The 12,370-nt window shown below is 39.0% G+C and overlaps 1 protein-coding gene across 1 annotated transcript in view; it reads left to right on the top strand.

Moving 5' to 3' along the window:
• The first annotated feature begins 441 nt into the window (after positions 1–441).
• LOC140244494 (uncharacterized) overlaps positions 442–12,370 on the top strand; it is a 36,370-nt gene continuing 24,441 nt past the window's right edge. Inside the window, exons 1-7 of the mRNA XM_072324124.1 lie at positions 442–542; positions 2,514–2,692; positions 6,029–6,167; positions 6,691–6,805; positions 7,698–7,889; positions 10,685–10,824; positions 11,616–11,748. Coding sequence (XP_072180225.1) covers positions 2,633–2,692; positions 6,029–6,167; positions 6,691–6,805; positions 7,698–7,889; positions 10,685–10,824; positions 11,616–11,748 — 779 coding nt within the window. The 5' untranslated portion in view covers positions 442–542; positions 2,514–2,632. The remainder of the gene's footprint in view (positions 543–2,513; positions 2,693–6,028; positions 6,168–6,690; positions 6,806–7,697; positions 7,890–10,684; positions 10,825–11,615; positions 11,749–12,370) is intronic.

Below are 12,370 nucleotides of genomic sequence, written 5' to 3'. Positions count from 1 at the left end.
AAAAAAGTGGGGGGGGGGGGGGGCAAAGTGGTTAGACAGGTAATAAATTCCGCTGTGTATTGTGCATAAAGTGGGGGGGGGGGCAGGTCCCCCCGCCCCCCGTTCCGAGGGTAGGGTACGATGCTTGCTATAAAAAATATCATGCTGTGTGAGAGCTGCGTGAGAACCACAGAGGTGAGTATAAACCAAAGAGGTTCTATGTTACATACATAGAACCTCTTTGGTATAAACCATATCTATTGTATAAACACGATACAGTTCCGCCGCTGTGCGGCGCTCTATCATCTTCGGCTTGTATGAGCACCTGCTGCAGCACTGCACTGCTGTGGTGTGAGACGCCATGAGATGGATGATGTTTTATGTGTACCGTCGTCGTACAAGTTCATAAATTCCTTTGCTTGCATCCGGATATCCATGCTCTGTGTCGTCGTCCCTCCTCACCTTTCTCCTCGTTCGGCTGTCGCTAGCTGGCTACGCTGGCTGCCAATTGCAGACTGGCTTGTTTCCACTGACAGGAAAAATAAAGAGATGGAGAACTGTTGGTGTGTACGGTATCTATTCCTCGTAAGCTTTAGTTTAGGCAACAGTAGGCGGGGTGTGGCCCAGATAAATGCGTTTTATTTTAACCTCGCGTGTAACTTACTGTAAGTGTCGAGGTCTACCAGTTAGTACCACTACATTATGACTACCATACCAACCAGGGAGGTAAGAAGAGACCTCCCTGGGCAAAAGTGCTGTGCCAGTGTGGGCTGGGTCTACCGATATGTGCACAGTTAGGAGTTAATTTAACCAGACCCTACTGGCTACTGTCAGTACTGGCACTGCACTGTCCCAGTGTCTGCCATGGCTTAAATTTGCCGTTTATTAATTAAACCTAACTTAGTAAACAAAACATGTCATACTAGTTGCATACAATGTACTAACATTAGATGTACCGGCGGTAGACGGTCTAGGCCTAGGCTATATCCAGGCATGGCATTACCGGACACCATGGGCATGGATGGTATTGCTGGACACGCACATTTATGCGTAAGGGCGTACTAACGTTAATGAATTTAACATTCTGTAATTTTACGCTCGAGACTTCATAGATTAGCCTCACAGAACTTTGTGTGGACCGAAATCGCAATAAAAAAACGCGACATAAAAATGTAAAAACACGAAGAAATTCACAATTTACCTCAAATTTATAGTTGAGTGACCTGCACTTCGTCATCATAGATAGTTCATATTTAGGCCTATGCATATTTGAATCACATTTCGTGACTGAAATTTCCTGAAATCCCACTCGTTATCAATTAGGCCCTACAGGAAAAATGCTGAAGATTCCAATAGGCAATAGAACCAAAAGTTCACTGATCGATATCAGAAATTTGTAGCTATCGTCCTCAAAACGCAAACGATGCGGAATAGTTGTGCACTAAAGGAAGGGGCCCGCAACTTGTCACCCGTGCATGCAGCTCCCTTAGACAAAGCACGTGAAATAGAAGTTGTTGATTTCTCACAAGGTTTTATTGCGTGAACTGTTCGAAATGTTCAAGACAGACATTTACCGTAAGATACAAAATTTGAGCCTCAAGACAGACATTTACCGTAAGATACAAAATTTGAGCCTCATTTGTCACCCACGCATGCAGCTCCCATAGACAAAGCACGTGAAATAGAAGTTGTTGATTTCTCACAAGGTTTTATTGCGTGAACTGTTCGAAATGTTCAAGACAGACATTTACCGTAAGATACAAAATTTGAGCCTCATTTGCCGATTTTTTTTTTTTGTCATCCGCTCAGGGAGAATGTGTACGGTGATTTGTTGAATGAATTGTGATTCTTGTGCAAGGACTAGGTGTGAAAGACGTCGATTAGTTCATTGAGAAAATCGTGTCCGGTAATACAATGCGATTTTGCACTGCGCAAAAAGAGAACTTTTTTTAGAGGGGTATGTTTGAAGCATATTTTCTAAAAACTGGAGTGAACAATTGACATAAGTTGGCTGAATTCGTAATTTCCAGGAGTCTGTGAATAAGAGGTGTTATTTTCAGCCGAAATTTCATCCTCTGAGTATGGAATTCAAATCCACGAAAAAAAAAAAAAGCGTCTGGTGCAATACTGTACTGGTAGATCACTAGTCTACTACTAAGCTGAACTAGCTAGGACCCTAGGTACCAGTGAGTTGTGTGTCTGATGAAGGGATGTAATGTAATTCCTCTAACATTACTACCTCTACAGTATTCTCTTCCCATTCTATGGAAATTTCTGCCGTGTCCTAACGTTTAGTATTCATATATACATTGTACACAGCCCTGTCTCTGTACACAAGTGCTGGCGCACAGGGTGGACGCCATGCTTTGCACTCTGGTCGGGCTAGCTGTGTCCTATATAATTCCATTATTCTACATCTCTCTATCATTTCACAATGTATGTTCATATATGATAATATGAAGAGTACAGTCCTTTCACCTTGCAAGTTGCAGTTTGATGACTTGTGATGTACATGTATGTACATCTACATGTAGAGTCCAGACCAGTCCAGCATTGTGTGTTGCCCTGTTGGTGATCGTCGACCCACGTCAATCCCATGCTGGTTTGTTCATGAAAAGAAGATTCAGAACCGGGGAGGCTACTGTAGTTTGCGATGGAGTACCAGGAACAAATCAGGCCCTGGAATGTCTTTCTCAAGGACCTTGCAGCTCAGGTACTGACTAGTCAAATTCTAATTATTATTTAGCACTGTATTGATAAGTCAATTGGTATAATCCCAGCACAATTAGACCTCTAGTGAATTTCAGTAGTACCAAGCGATAAATAGAAAATGTGTGTAGAACCCGTCTACTAGGAGTCCATGCTTAAATGCTTGAGAGAAGCGGAACAAGGAAGGCTGTAGTGCCTGTACAATGTACCTCTCTCTCAGTACCGAAAAAGGACAAACTTTCTGGATTCTAGATTATGCAGACTGTCAAGGTTTAATGTTAGACCTGGTAGTCAGGGGCGGATCTAGCTTTTTATAAAGGAGGGGGTTGGGGCGGTATGCGAGGGAGCGTAGCGACCGAGCCCGAGCGAGCGGAGCGAGCGAGGGGGGGGGGGGGGGGGAGGGTGTGGGAGGGGGGTGTCCCCCCTCCCAGAGTAGGGAGAATTTTTGAAAATCTGTGTGTGAAAATGGCGTTTTCTTGCATCTAAAACACTGGTCAGTATTTTTGGTATAGAGGTCATTGCCATAAATAGAAAAAAAAAATGAAATTACAAGTTTTTAAAAAAAAGATAAGATTAAAAAAAAATGGTCCCCGGATTTTTTTTTTTTTTTTTTTTTTTTTGGGGGGGGGGGGGGTTGCAACCCCCCCAACCCCCCCTCTAGATCCGCTTCTGGTAGTGGTACTTCGGTACTTAATTGGTAGCGTTGGGATACCATAATTGTGTTGGAAGGCACTGGCCCGGCTCAGGTATATTTGAGAATCCTCATAATTATCATTGTGTACCGCTTGCTCACTACTCACAGTATCTCGATCTTCAGTCTTTATTTAGAACAGAAGTAAACACACAGGTGAGGAATCTTGTCGGGAGACAAGTGTTACCGATGGACATATAAATGCTCCAGTGCACATCTGTAACGTACACCGTGTACATGTATTCGTTGACAGGCCCTATTCATTGTTTCAAGTGGTATCCCATTGGGCTGCAAAGTAATAAGGACTGATTAAATTCCACGTGGTCCAGTCTTCCCATGTCTCCCCGTACTACCGGGTCTTTCAAACCATGTTCCGGTTCTAGAAATCTTGCTTATAATGTCCATGTGTATGTTCATTTGTGGTTTCAAAATGGAACAGACACATCAAGTTTGTCATGCTTGAAATGTGATTTTAGATATAATACTGTAAGTTGTCAATCAGATCTTCATCTTGTAGATGGTAAATACATGTAATTGTACATGCATGATTGTTTTTAAAGTGACCTGACAGATGAATTGATTTTGTTTTGTGAGGATGGTTTCCGATCAATGAGAACTAACAAGTTCATAACACTTGCCTTTCAAGGTAATACTGAAGAAAACTCCCTAAAGCACAAGACCATATACCTTGAGAAAGGATATGAACAAATTGCTCTTGGAAAGTATTCCACTGCACAATCAGCTGCCAACAATTGTTGTTGTTGTTTTTTATGCCTCCGCCACGAAGTGGTGCCGGAGGCATTATGTTTTCGGGTTGTCCGTCCGTCCTTCCCTCCGTCCGTAATGAATTTTGTGGACAGGGTAACTACCAAAACCTTTTGAGGTATCCTAATGAAACTTGGCATGTATGTGTATTAGGGGGTGAAGTTGTGCCTATCAACTTTTGGGTGCACATGCTCAAGGTCAAAGGTCAAAAGGTCAAGGTCAAATGCTTAAAATTTTACTATTTCCCCCATATCTATGCCATGTCTGAAGATATTTTCTTGAAACTTAGTGTATACATGTATTACTCAATCAAGATTCTCTAGTGAAAGTTTGGGATCATGCGGTCAAAGGTCAAAAGGTCAAGTAAAAAATGTGAAATTTAACTTTTTTCTCTGTATCTTGGAAATAGTTCCAGGTATCTTCATGGAACATAGTATATATGCATGTACTGACTGGCAGTGATTAGCTAGGGAATTTGGGGCTCATGGGGTCAAAGGTCAGGGGTCAAAGGTCAAGGGCAACACTTCAAAATTTTACTATTTCCCTCATTTTTGTGCAATGCCAGCAGGATTTTTTTTTTTTAAACTTGGTGTATGCATTGTTAACCTGATAGTGATTCTCTAGAAAGTTTTGTTTTTGTTTTTGTTTTTTGTTTTTTGCCCAAAAGGTCAAAGATCAAGTGAAAGTGCTGAACTTACTTCTTCCTCCATATCTCGGAAGTGGCTCAAGTAATTCTCTTATGAGTTTTAGGGTCAATGGCCAGATGAAAATGGTAACAATTTACTATTCAATACAGAAATTGCATTTTTTCTCCATACCTTGAAACTTACTCAAGGCATAAACATATGAAAGGGTCAAAGTCAAGTTTAAGTCCTTCAATCCCCAAATACGTGCTCTCCTATTCGTCCAATTAAACCTATGTCAAGGAAGGTGAACATTCAACACTTTTGTGACAAACATGTCATTTTGATATTTTGCCAGTTTTGTGAAAATGTAATCACACATTGTCCACATGTACTATAGACCTATCAAGAGAATCATGCATTATGGCGGAGGCATACCAGTTGCCATAGCGACATTTCTAGTTTTTTTTTTTACATTAATTGTGCCTTTGTATCTCTCAGGGTTTTTTTTTTTTTGTGTGTGTGTGACAGATATAATGCTAAAGTCATACAGTTCCCTCGCCCCCACCCCACCACATTTTCTTTCCTGCAATTGCATCAGTTTTACCTTATCAGTGGTTACGGATTATTGATAAAGCATGTACAATTTGTAAGTCCTAGGAGTAATGAATAGAGCTCTGTAAATGCTTGAACTTAATACCTCCGCCAAGGGAGGAGGTTATGTTTTTGTTACCGTTTGTTCGTTTGTTTGTTTGTTCGTCCCTGTGCAAAATAACTCAAAAAGTAGTAAACGGATTGGGATGAAACTTGCAGGAAGGGTTGAAAATGACACAAGTAACAAACGATTAACTTTTGGTAGAGATCCAATAATTTTGGGGGAATTTATGAAGGATTTTTGACATTTTGGCAGGAAGGGTCAATGAACTTAGGAGTTTAGGCTGCGCGTATTTGAGGTTTGCATGTGCGCACTAAAGTGCGTGCCATGGTGCGTGATCTAGTTTCTGCTAGGGCGAAGCGCCGTGCAGCTTAGGGTTTATGACGTAACAAAGGCTTCTATATTGGGAAATCGGGCGACTTTCAGCACACAATGTTATACATTGTAAGTACGTATGGGTGAAAATCACTGGAAATGAGCTGCATGCTTGGCGGAGGTCTGCGCTCTCAGAGTGCTTTTCTAGTTCACAAATATTTTTACAAATTACAGTGAAGAATGTGGAGGATGTCATTGAATAAAATATGTGCAATATTATACATTTTGTAGGTTACAGATGAGGAATTTGACGTCATCAAGCGAATTATTGGCGACAAACTGTCTGCCAGAGAGAGGGAAGCCATAGAGGAGCCTGGTGAACTTCTGGAGGTGCTGGAAGACAAAAACCTGATTGGGGAAGATAATACAGGTAACAGCTACACTGTACATACCAGTATGTTATCCCTAATATGAGATTAACACCACCAGTTGATCTAACTGATATTGGAAAGGTTCTGGCCAGTGAGATGTTCATTTGATGTGAGGAATCTCAGTCTTAGAAAGCTTTGAGATGAATTAAAGTGACATTAGGTCTATGGTATGTATTGATTTACAGTGTATAGAAAAAAAAAAGAAAAAAAGAAGGAAACTTGAAATTGCAGAGAATCGCACAGTCTAACCTGCCCACTTTGCTAACTATGGACTGGTGGACATTTGATGATGAAATTAAGTTCAATTAGTTATTACATATTGTTCTTTCCTGGGTATAGCACGGTGCCAGTTTTGATGTTACTTTTTTGTTTGTAGGACATGTTCACAATTATTTTTTTTTGGCACAGTACATTCAGTTGTGAGGAAGACATGTACATTTGTTTTATGCTCAAGAATGTTTTTATTTCATCTTTCCATTAGTAAGGCAGTAATTTTGTTAATGATTCTGTTCAATTTGTCAGGATTGTTGAAAGAAATCTTTGAGAAGTGTGGCTACCTTGAGCTGATTCCAGAACTGAATCAATATGAGGAAAAGCGGAGAGAATATGTGAAGAGAGTCAGTATGCTGGCAGGCAGGTATGGCACACCTTTCACATTTCCTTTCTTACATACATTGTACCTTTCGGATGATCAAATACATTGTAGCAGTTGATGCGCAGTGCATGCAGATGTGGCTATAGTTGGTAGTGCTGCAAATATGGGTGTAACTGAAAATTCAAAGGCAAGTTATAAGTGGTTTAAGCTGTTTAAAACTAGAAGCAGATGACTGCTGTGAATATGCAGAATAATTGAGAAGTACTTTATAATGCTATTTTTGGGAGATTAAAGGTTCACTTTGTAATGGGACACAAAACCTCCATCAATGGCAATTCAAACCCTTCAAATGAATCATTATGTGTTTGTGTGTGTTCACTCCCATGCCAGTCATCATCTTTTTAATGTGCTGTGTCATGGCAGTTTGGCAAGAGTGCTGAGAAATCAGTACAATATTCCCCCATCAGTAGCATCATAATGTCAGAATGAAGAGAATTGCAGTTCTGTAATTGGTGGTCTGCTTTAACTTGATGAAATGGGCATTATTAAATCAAAGTGTCATGCCACATGACTCATGAGCCATATCATTCTGTTGGTGAACCTACACATAGTTATGATCTTTGTTTATACCTGTAGCAGAATCTATTATGTTTTGAGTTTGAGACACTTTGTACTGAGTATGATTTTTAAGTGTAACACACAACCTGTGAGGATCATGAAGAAGTCACAGCACTTGTTAGTTATTTTGCTTCCAGAAAAAAAGAAACCAAACCAAGCCAAATAAAAACACAAAACAAACAAAAAACTATTTCCATAGTTCTTAACCACGATAAGAGGGTATGATCAGTACCTCATATCCGACATAGTGATTCAATTTATCCATTGTGATTTAATTTATCCATTGTTATGTTCTCCATGCTGGCTTTGCTCTCAGGCGAGATCCTCTCTTTGTAGGAAGGGATGAGTACATACAGGACATCATCGATTTCATGCGAGGAGAAAGCAGGATATCAGGCAACCGCAAACTCTGCTGCGTCTGTTTGTGGGGAATGGCTGGATCAGGAAAGACAAAGCTGGCTGCTGAAATCTGTGCAATCTATGCAGAGATTGAGAAGCCCTCACCCACGTAAGCGTCCTGTGGATTTTGAAAGTGCGATTGTACACCATGTTCAAATTTGTTTAAACAGATAGAATGAATCGAAAGACTAGAATGTAGTAAAACTTTCATCAAATTTGGAGTAAACTAGGTCAGCTATAGAATATCAAGTTTTGTATAATAGAAGCAACCACATTATGCAACATAGACAGGATATAGATGTCATGGCCTCGGCAATCCTTCATTGACCTTCACTTAAATCCTTACCAAATTCTTTTTTTTTTCTCTTTTTGGTCGTTGTGATAGAATATCAAATGAATCATATCAGCACTTGTGATCTTAACAAATTTAATTTGTAGCGGGAATCAAAGTGAAGAAACTCGCACCTGAATATTTTTCTTGTCGAATTGTTGCTGTGCAACAATTGAACTTGAGGGTAATTTTTAGGGAAGAAAGGGTTGCGGTTTCAAAGTCGTCTACACAGTATAATTTAAATTTCTTTATTATCTCAGCTAGCTTTCATGCATGTGTTTGTGACCAGTAGGAAGAAATACATTTTGTTGAATCTTAACCCAACTTGTTTTATTTCTTTCTTTTTTTATTTATCAGAGTCAATTTGGATATGACTTGCACTCCCCAGAAAAATATTACTCCATAGTTCTCTTGGATTTTTATGCCTCCGCCACGAAGTGGTGCCGGAGGCATTATGTTTTCGGGTTGTCCGTCCGTCCGTACGTACGTCCGTACGTCCGTACGTCCGTACGTCCGTACGTCCGTACGTCCGTACGTCCGTCCGCTTTCGTTTACGCGATAACTTGAGTAATATTTACTGGAATTTTACCAAACTTGGTCCAAGTATGAAGTATGATGGGGCAACGATTTGATAAGATTTTGGGTGAAATCGGCTAAAGATCAAAGGTCAAAGGTCAAGGTCAAATCATGAAATTGTATCCGTTTACGCGATAACTCAAGACTGTATGGAGCAAATTTCACCAAACTTTGTTGGAGGATGATGTATGATGGGGCAATTACTTGATTAGTTTTTCAGTGAAATCGGACAGAGGTCAAAGGTCAAAGATCAAGGTCAAATCCTAAAATTTATCTGTTTATGTGATAACTCAAAACTGGATGAAGCAGCTTTCACCAAACTTGGTCCAAGGATGATGTATGATGGGACAATTAGTTGAGTAGATTCTAGTGACATTGACAAGAGGTCAAAGGTCAAAAGGTCAAGGTCAAATTCTAAAAATGTTGCTATTTCCCCCATATCTATGCAATACCCGCAGTTATTTTCTTGAAACTTAGTGTAGACATGTACTACTGCGTAAGGATTCTCCAGAGAGAGTTTCATGTCATAAGGTCAAAGGTCAAAAGGTCAAGTGAAAATGTTGCAATATCACTTTTCTTGCAAATGGTTCAATGTATCTTCATGGAACATGGTACATATGCATGTACTGACTGGCAGGGATTATCTAGGGAATTTAGGGGTCATGGGTCAATAGTCAGGGGTTCAAAGGTCAAGGTCAACTCCTCAAAATGTTACTACTGTATTTCCCTCATACATGTATACTAGTATATGCAATGATTGCATTATTAGTTTTAAAAGTGTTTAATATATGTACATCTATTACTTGATGGAGATTCTCTTGGAAATTTCCAACCAGAAGGTCAAAGGTCAAAGGTTAAGGGTCAAAGGTCAGGTTTAAATGAAAAAAAAAAATATTTTGTACTGTAATTACACTCTTTCTTCATACCTTGAAAATTATACTCAATGCATAAACTTATAATAAGGTCGGTCAGAAATCAAGTAAAAATTTTCAATTCCCCAAATACGTGTACCTGCACTCTTTAATAGACAATTATAGCAAACCCAGTTCGTGGAAAGTGAACATTCAAGATATTTCTGACAAACCTGTTATTTCGATATTTTGCCAGTTATTTGAAACTGTCATCACACATTGTCAAGACATTGTACTATACACCTATTGGGAGAATCATGCATTATGGCGGAGGCATCAGTCGCCGTAGCGACATTTCTAGTTTCTTATATTTTGTTTTGTCGTAACTTTATAGATTATCAAGAGATTATGAAATATTGGGTGTGCCTTGATAAAATTGTATGCCTGTTTGCACTCAAAGTGTCAAATGAATTTGAAGGACCATAACATATGCCTGAGAATGTGAGAACATGTCAATGTAGGTAGCTGTAAACATGGAAAATGAGAAAAAGAGCCTAAAATTTTATAATTGAGGGGAAGAAATCTATCGGTCTAAACAACAATTTTGAATATGTTGTCATGCATGTCGTATGTAAGTGGTGTAGCATTTGCTGTAATTGCCATGCAGTTCTTCATTCTTGTTGTGTGTTAGGTAGGGCAGTGGTCAGTATATGCTTTCTTTTTGTTATGTGTCAGTAATAAATGCCCCCAACTCACTAGAAAGGTGACCATGGCAACCATGCCAGTCTGTGAAAGGTTCCCGTATCATGTCACATTTGTGTTGGGATCAGAGTCAATATTTTCTTGTGTCTTTAAATTTTATATAGCACCTGACTAGCGATATTTGTGAAAATATAAACCTCGCAAAATATTATGCATGTGAAATATTGAGATTCACATGTTGTAGTATATTGTTGTAGCAATGTGAAAAAAAAAAATCCATAACTACAAGTGTATCCCCACTTGCTTAACAACTTCACCTTTGTGGAATTGATGCATGTTGTTGTTGGTTTTTTTTTCTTTATTCTGCTTCCAAACACCAAATCCTGTATTCCTGTGAGGATTTTGAGTAGCTGTACTTATTTCTTTTTTACTATTTGCAAACAGATTGATCTTGGTTGACCTCAATCAAAAGAAGTCAATTAATGATGTTGGAATGACCCTGCTGAGCGCTGTGGGTAGCCCTGTTGATGTCCAAGAGTTTGAGCTTGAATTGGTACTGAGGTGGATTCGAGAATGTATTACAGGTAATGGGTCAATCAAGCAACGGGTTAGTGTAATCTTACTGGAAATTTTAATCAATTCTCATGTTCCCATGGTACTTTTCATTACATTTGTATGTTGTAGCATTTCTCAATCCATGAATTCTGTGAATGTCTCTCATGTTCTAATATGTTCTTGACATTTTGTTAATTTAGGATGCTCTGTGTTTCACAACAGTGAGTGATCATCAGCAGTTATTTGCAACTAATAAATATGAAATCATTGATTTGTTCCAAAACTTGAATATCTAATGTGATCAAAAATAAATTACGTACCCTCTGATATTGAATTATATCATCCTCTTTATTTTTGATATGTAAACTTATTCTGTTGGCTTTTGGTCTGCTTCATCAGGGATATCTGGCCAACATAATATGTGTATTTCATACGTTGGTTCCGTTTTCTTCTCCCTGTCATGGGTAGGTCCCTCATGCATGTTGATTTCATCAATAGTTCTTCCATACAAAAATTATTTTCATTAGACTCTCAATTAGAAGGGGGAGAATGACTGGATAATAGAGCAGGTGACTTTGTGTGGGTGTTTGTGTGTTTGCATAGCTGAGAAAGGGTAAGAGAAGTTGTCACAGGCAAACAGAGAGATAAAAAGAAATAGAAAGCTCCTGAGGTATTCTTTTTTTTTTTTTTGGGGGGGGGGGGGATTGGACACAAAGTGATTGTGTGTGTGATCTTTGTACACATATTGAAACAATGCATCAGAATTACTGTGTGACATCTTTTTTTTGTGTGTGTTTTATGTTGTTTTCTACCACTACAGAGTATGTTCTGCTACTCGACAATGCAGATGACTTGTTGAAACCAACATCTCCCACCAAAGATCATTTCCAGAATCTGCTCAAACAATCTGTAGAAATTCCAAATGCAAATGTCAAGATCATCCTCACGTCTAGGTAATTTCATCAAACTTTGAGGAAAAAAGGCCAAATGAAACAAGAAAATATTCATAAACTTAGCAGCATTCCCTTCCTAAAGTGTGTTTACAAAGACTGAAAATAGATTCTTTGCTGTTTGGTTTTGCTCGGCATATAAAATGGTGGTTGATACCAAATGATCGTGTTCTATGTCAAATGTTCTTTTTTCTACCAAAGAATATGTCCTTTTTGTCAGGTATCTTTATTCAAATTATGTGCCACTACCGTGAAAAAATGAAACTTGTTTATACATGTAGTACAGTAGCAGGGGCAGATCCAGGAATTTCGTAAAGGGAAGGCACCTTTACAAAATTAAATGGGGGGGGGGGGGGGTAGCACAAGCCCCCCCCCCATTTTTTCTTGTAATTTCTTTTGTTTTAACAAAAAAATAGAGGGTGTGCACCAGGTGCGCCCCCCTCTGGATCCGCCACAGCAGTACATGTAGTTGGTGATTCAAATAGGCAATAAAAACACTGTTTAGGGATGTGCTATTTTATAGTTAAGAGGTAGAAATTTTGAAAAGTGATAATGAATGGTCTCTGGTTATTTGATGTGAAAAAGCATTCTTTGATCCAAATGATAATTTTCATAGGCAAGAATG

The sequence above is a fragment of the Diadema setosum genome, chromosome 21 (genome assembly GCF_964275005.1).
Source record: "Diadema setosum chromosome 21, eeDiaSeto1, whole genome shotgun sequence".
Taxonomy (NCBI): Eukaryota; Metazoa; Echinodermata; class Echinoidea; order Diadematoida; family Diadematidae; genus Diadema; species Diadema setosum.
The sequence above is the reverse complement of the archived record's forward strand: the minus strand, read 5'-3'. Positions and strand labels throughout refer to the sequence as shown.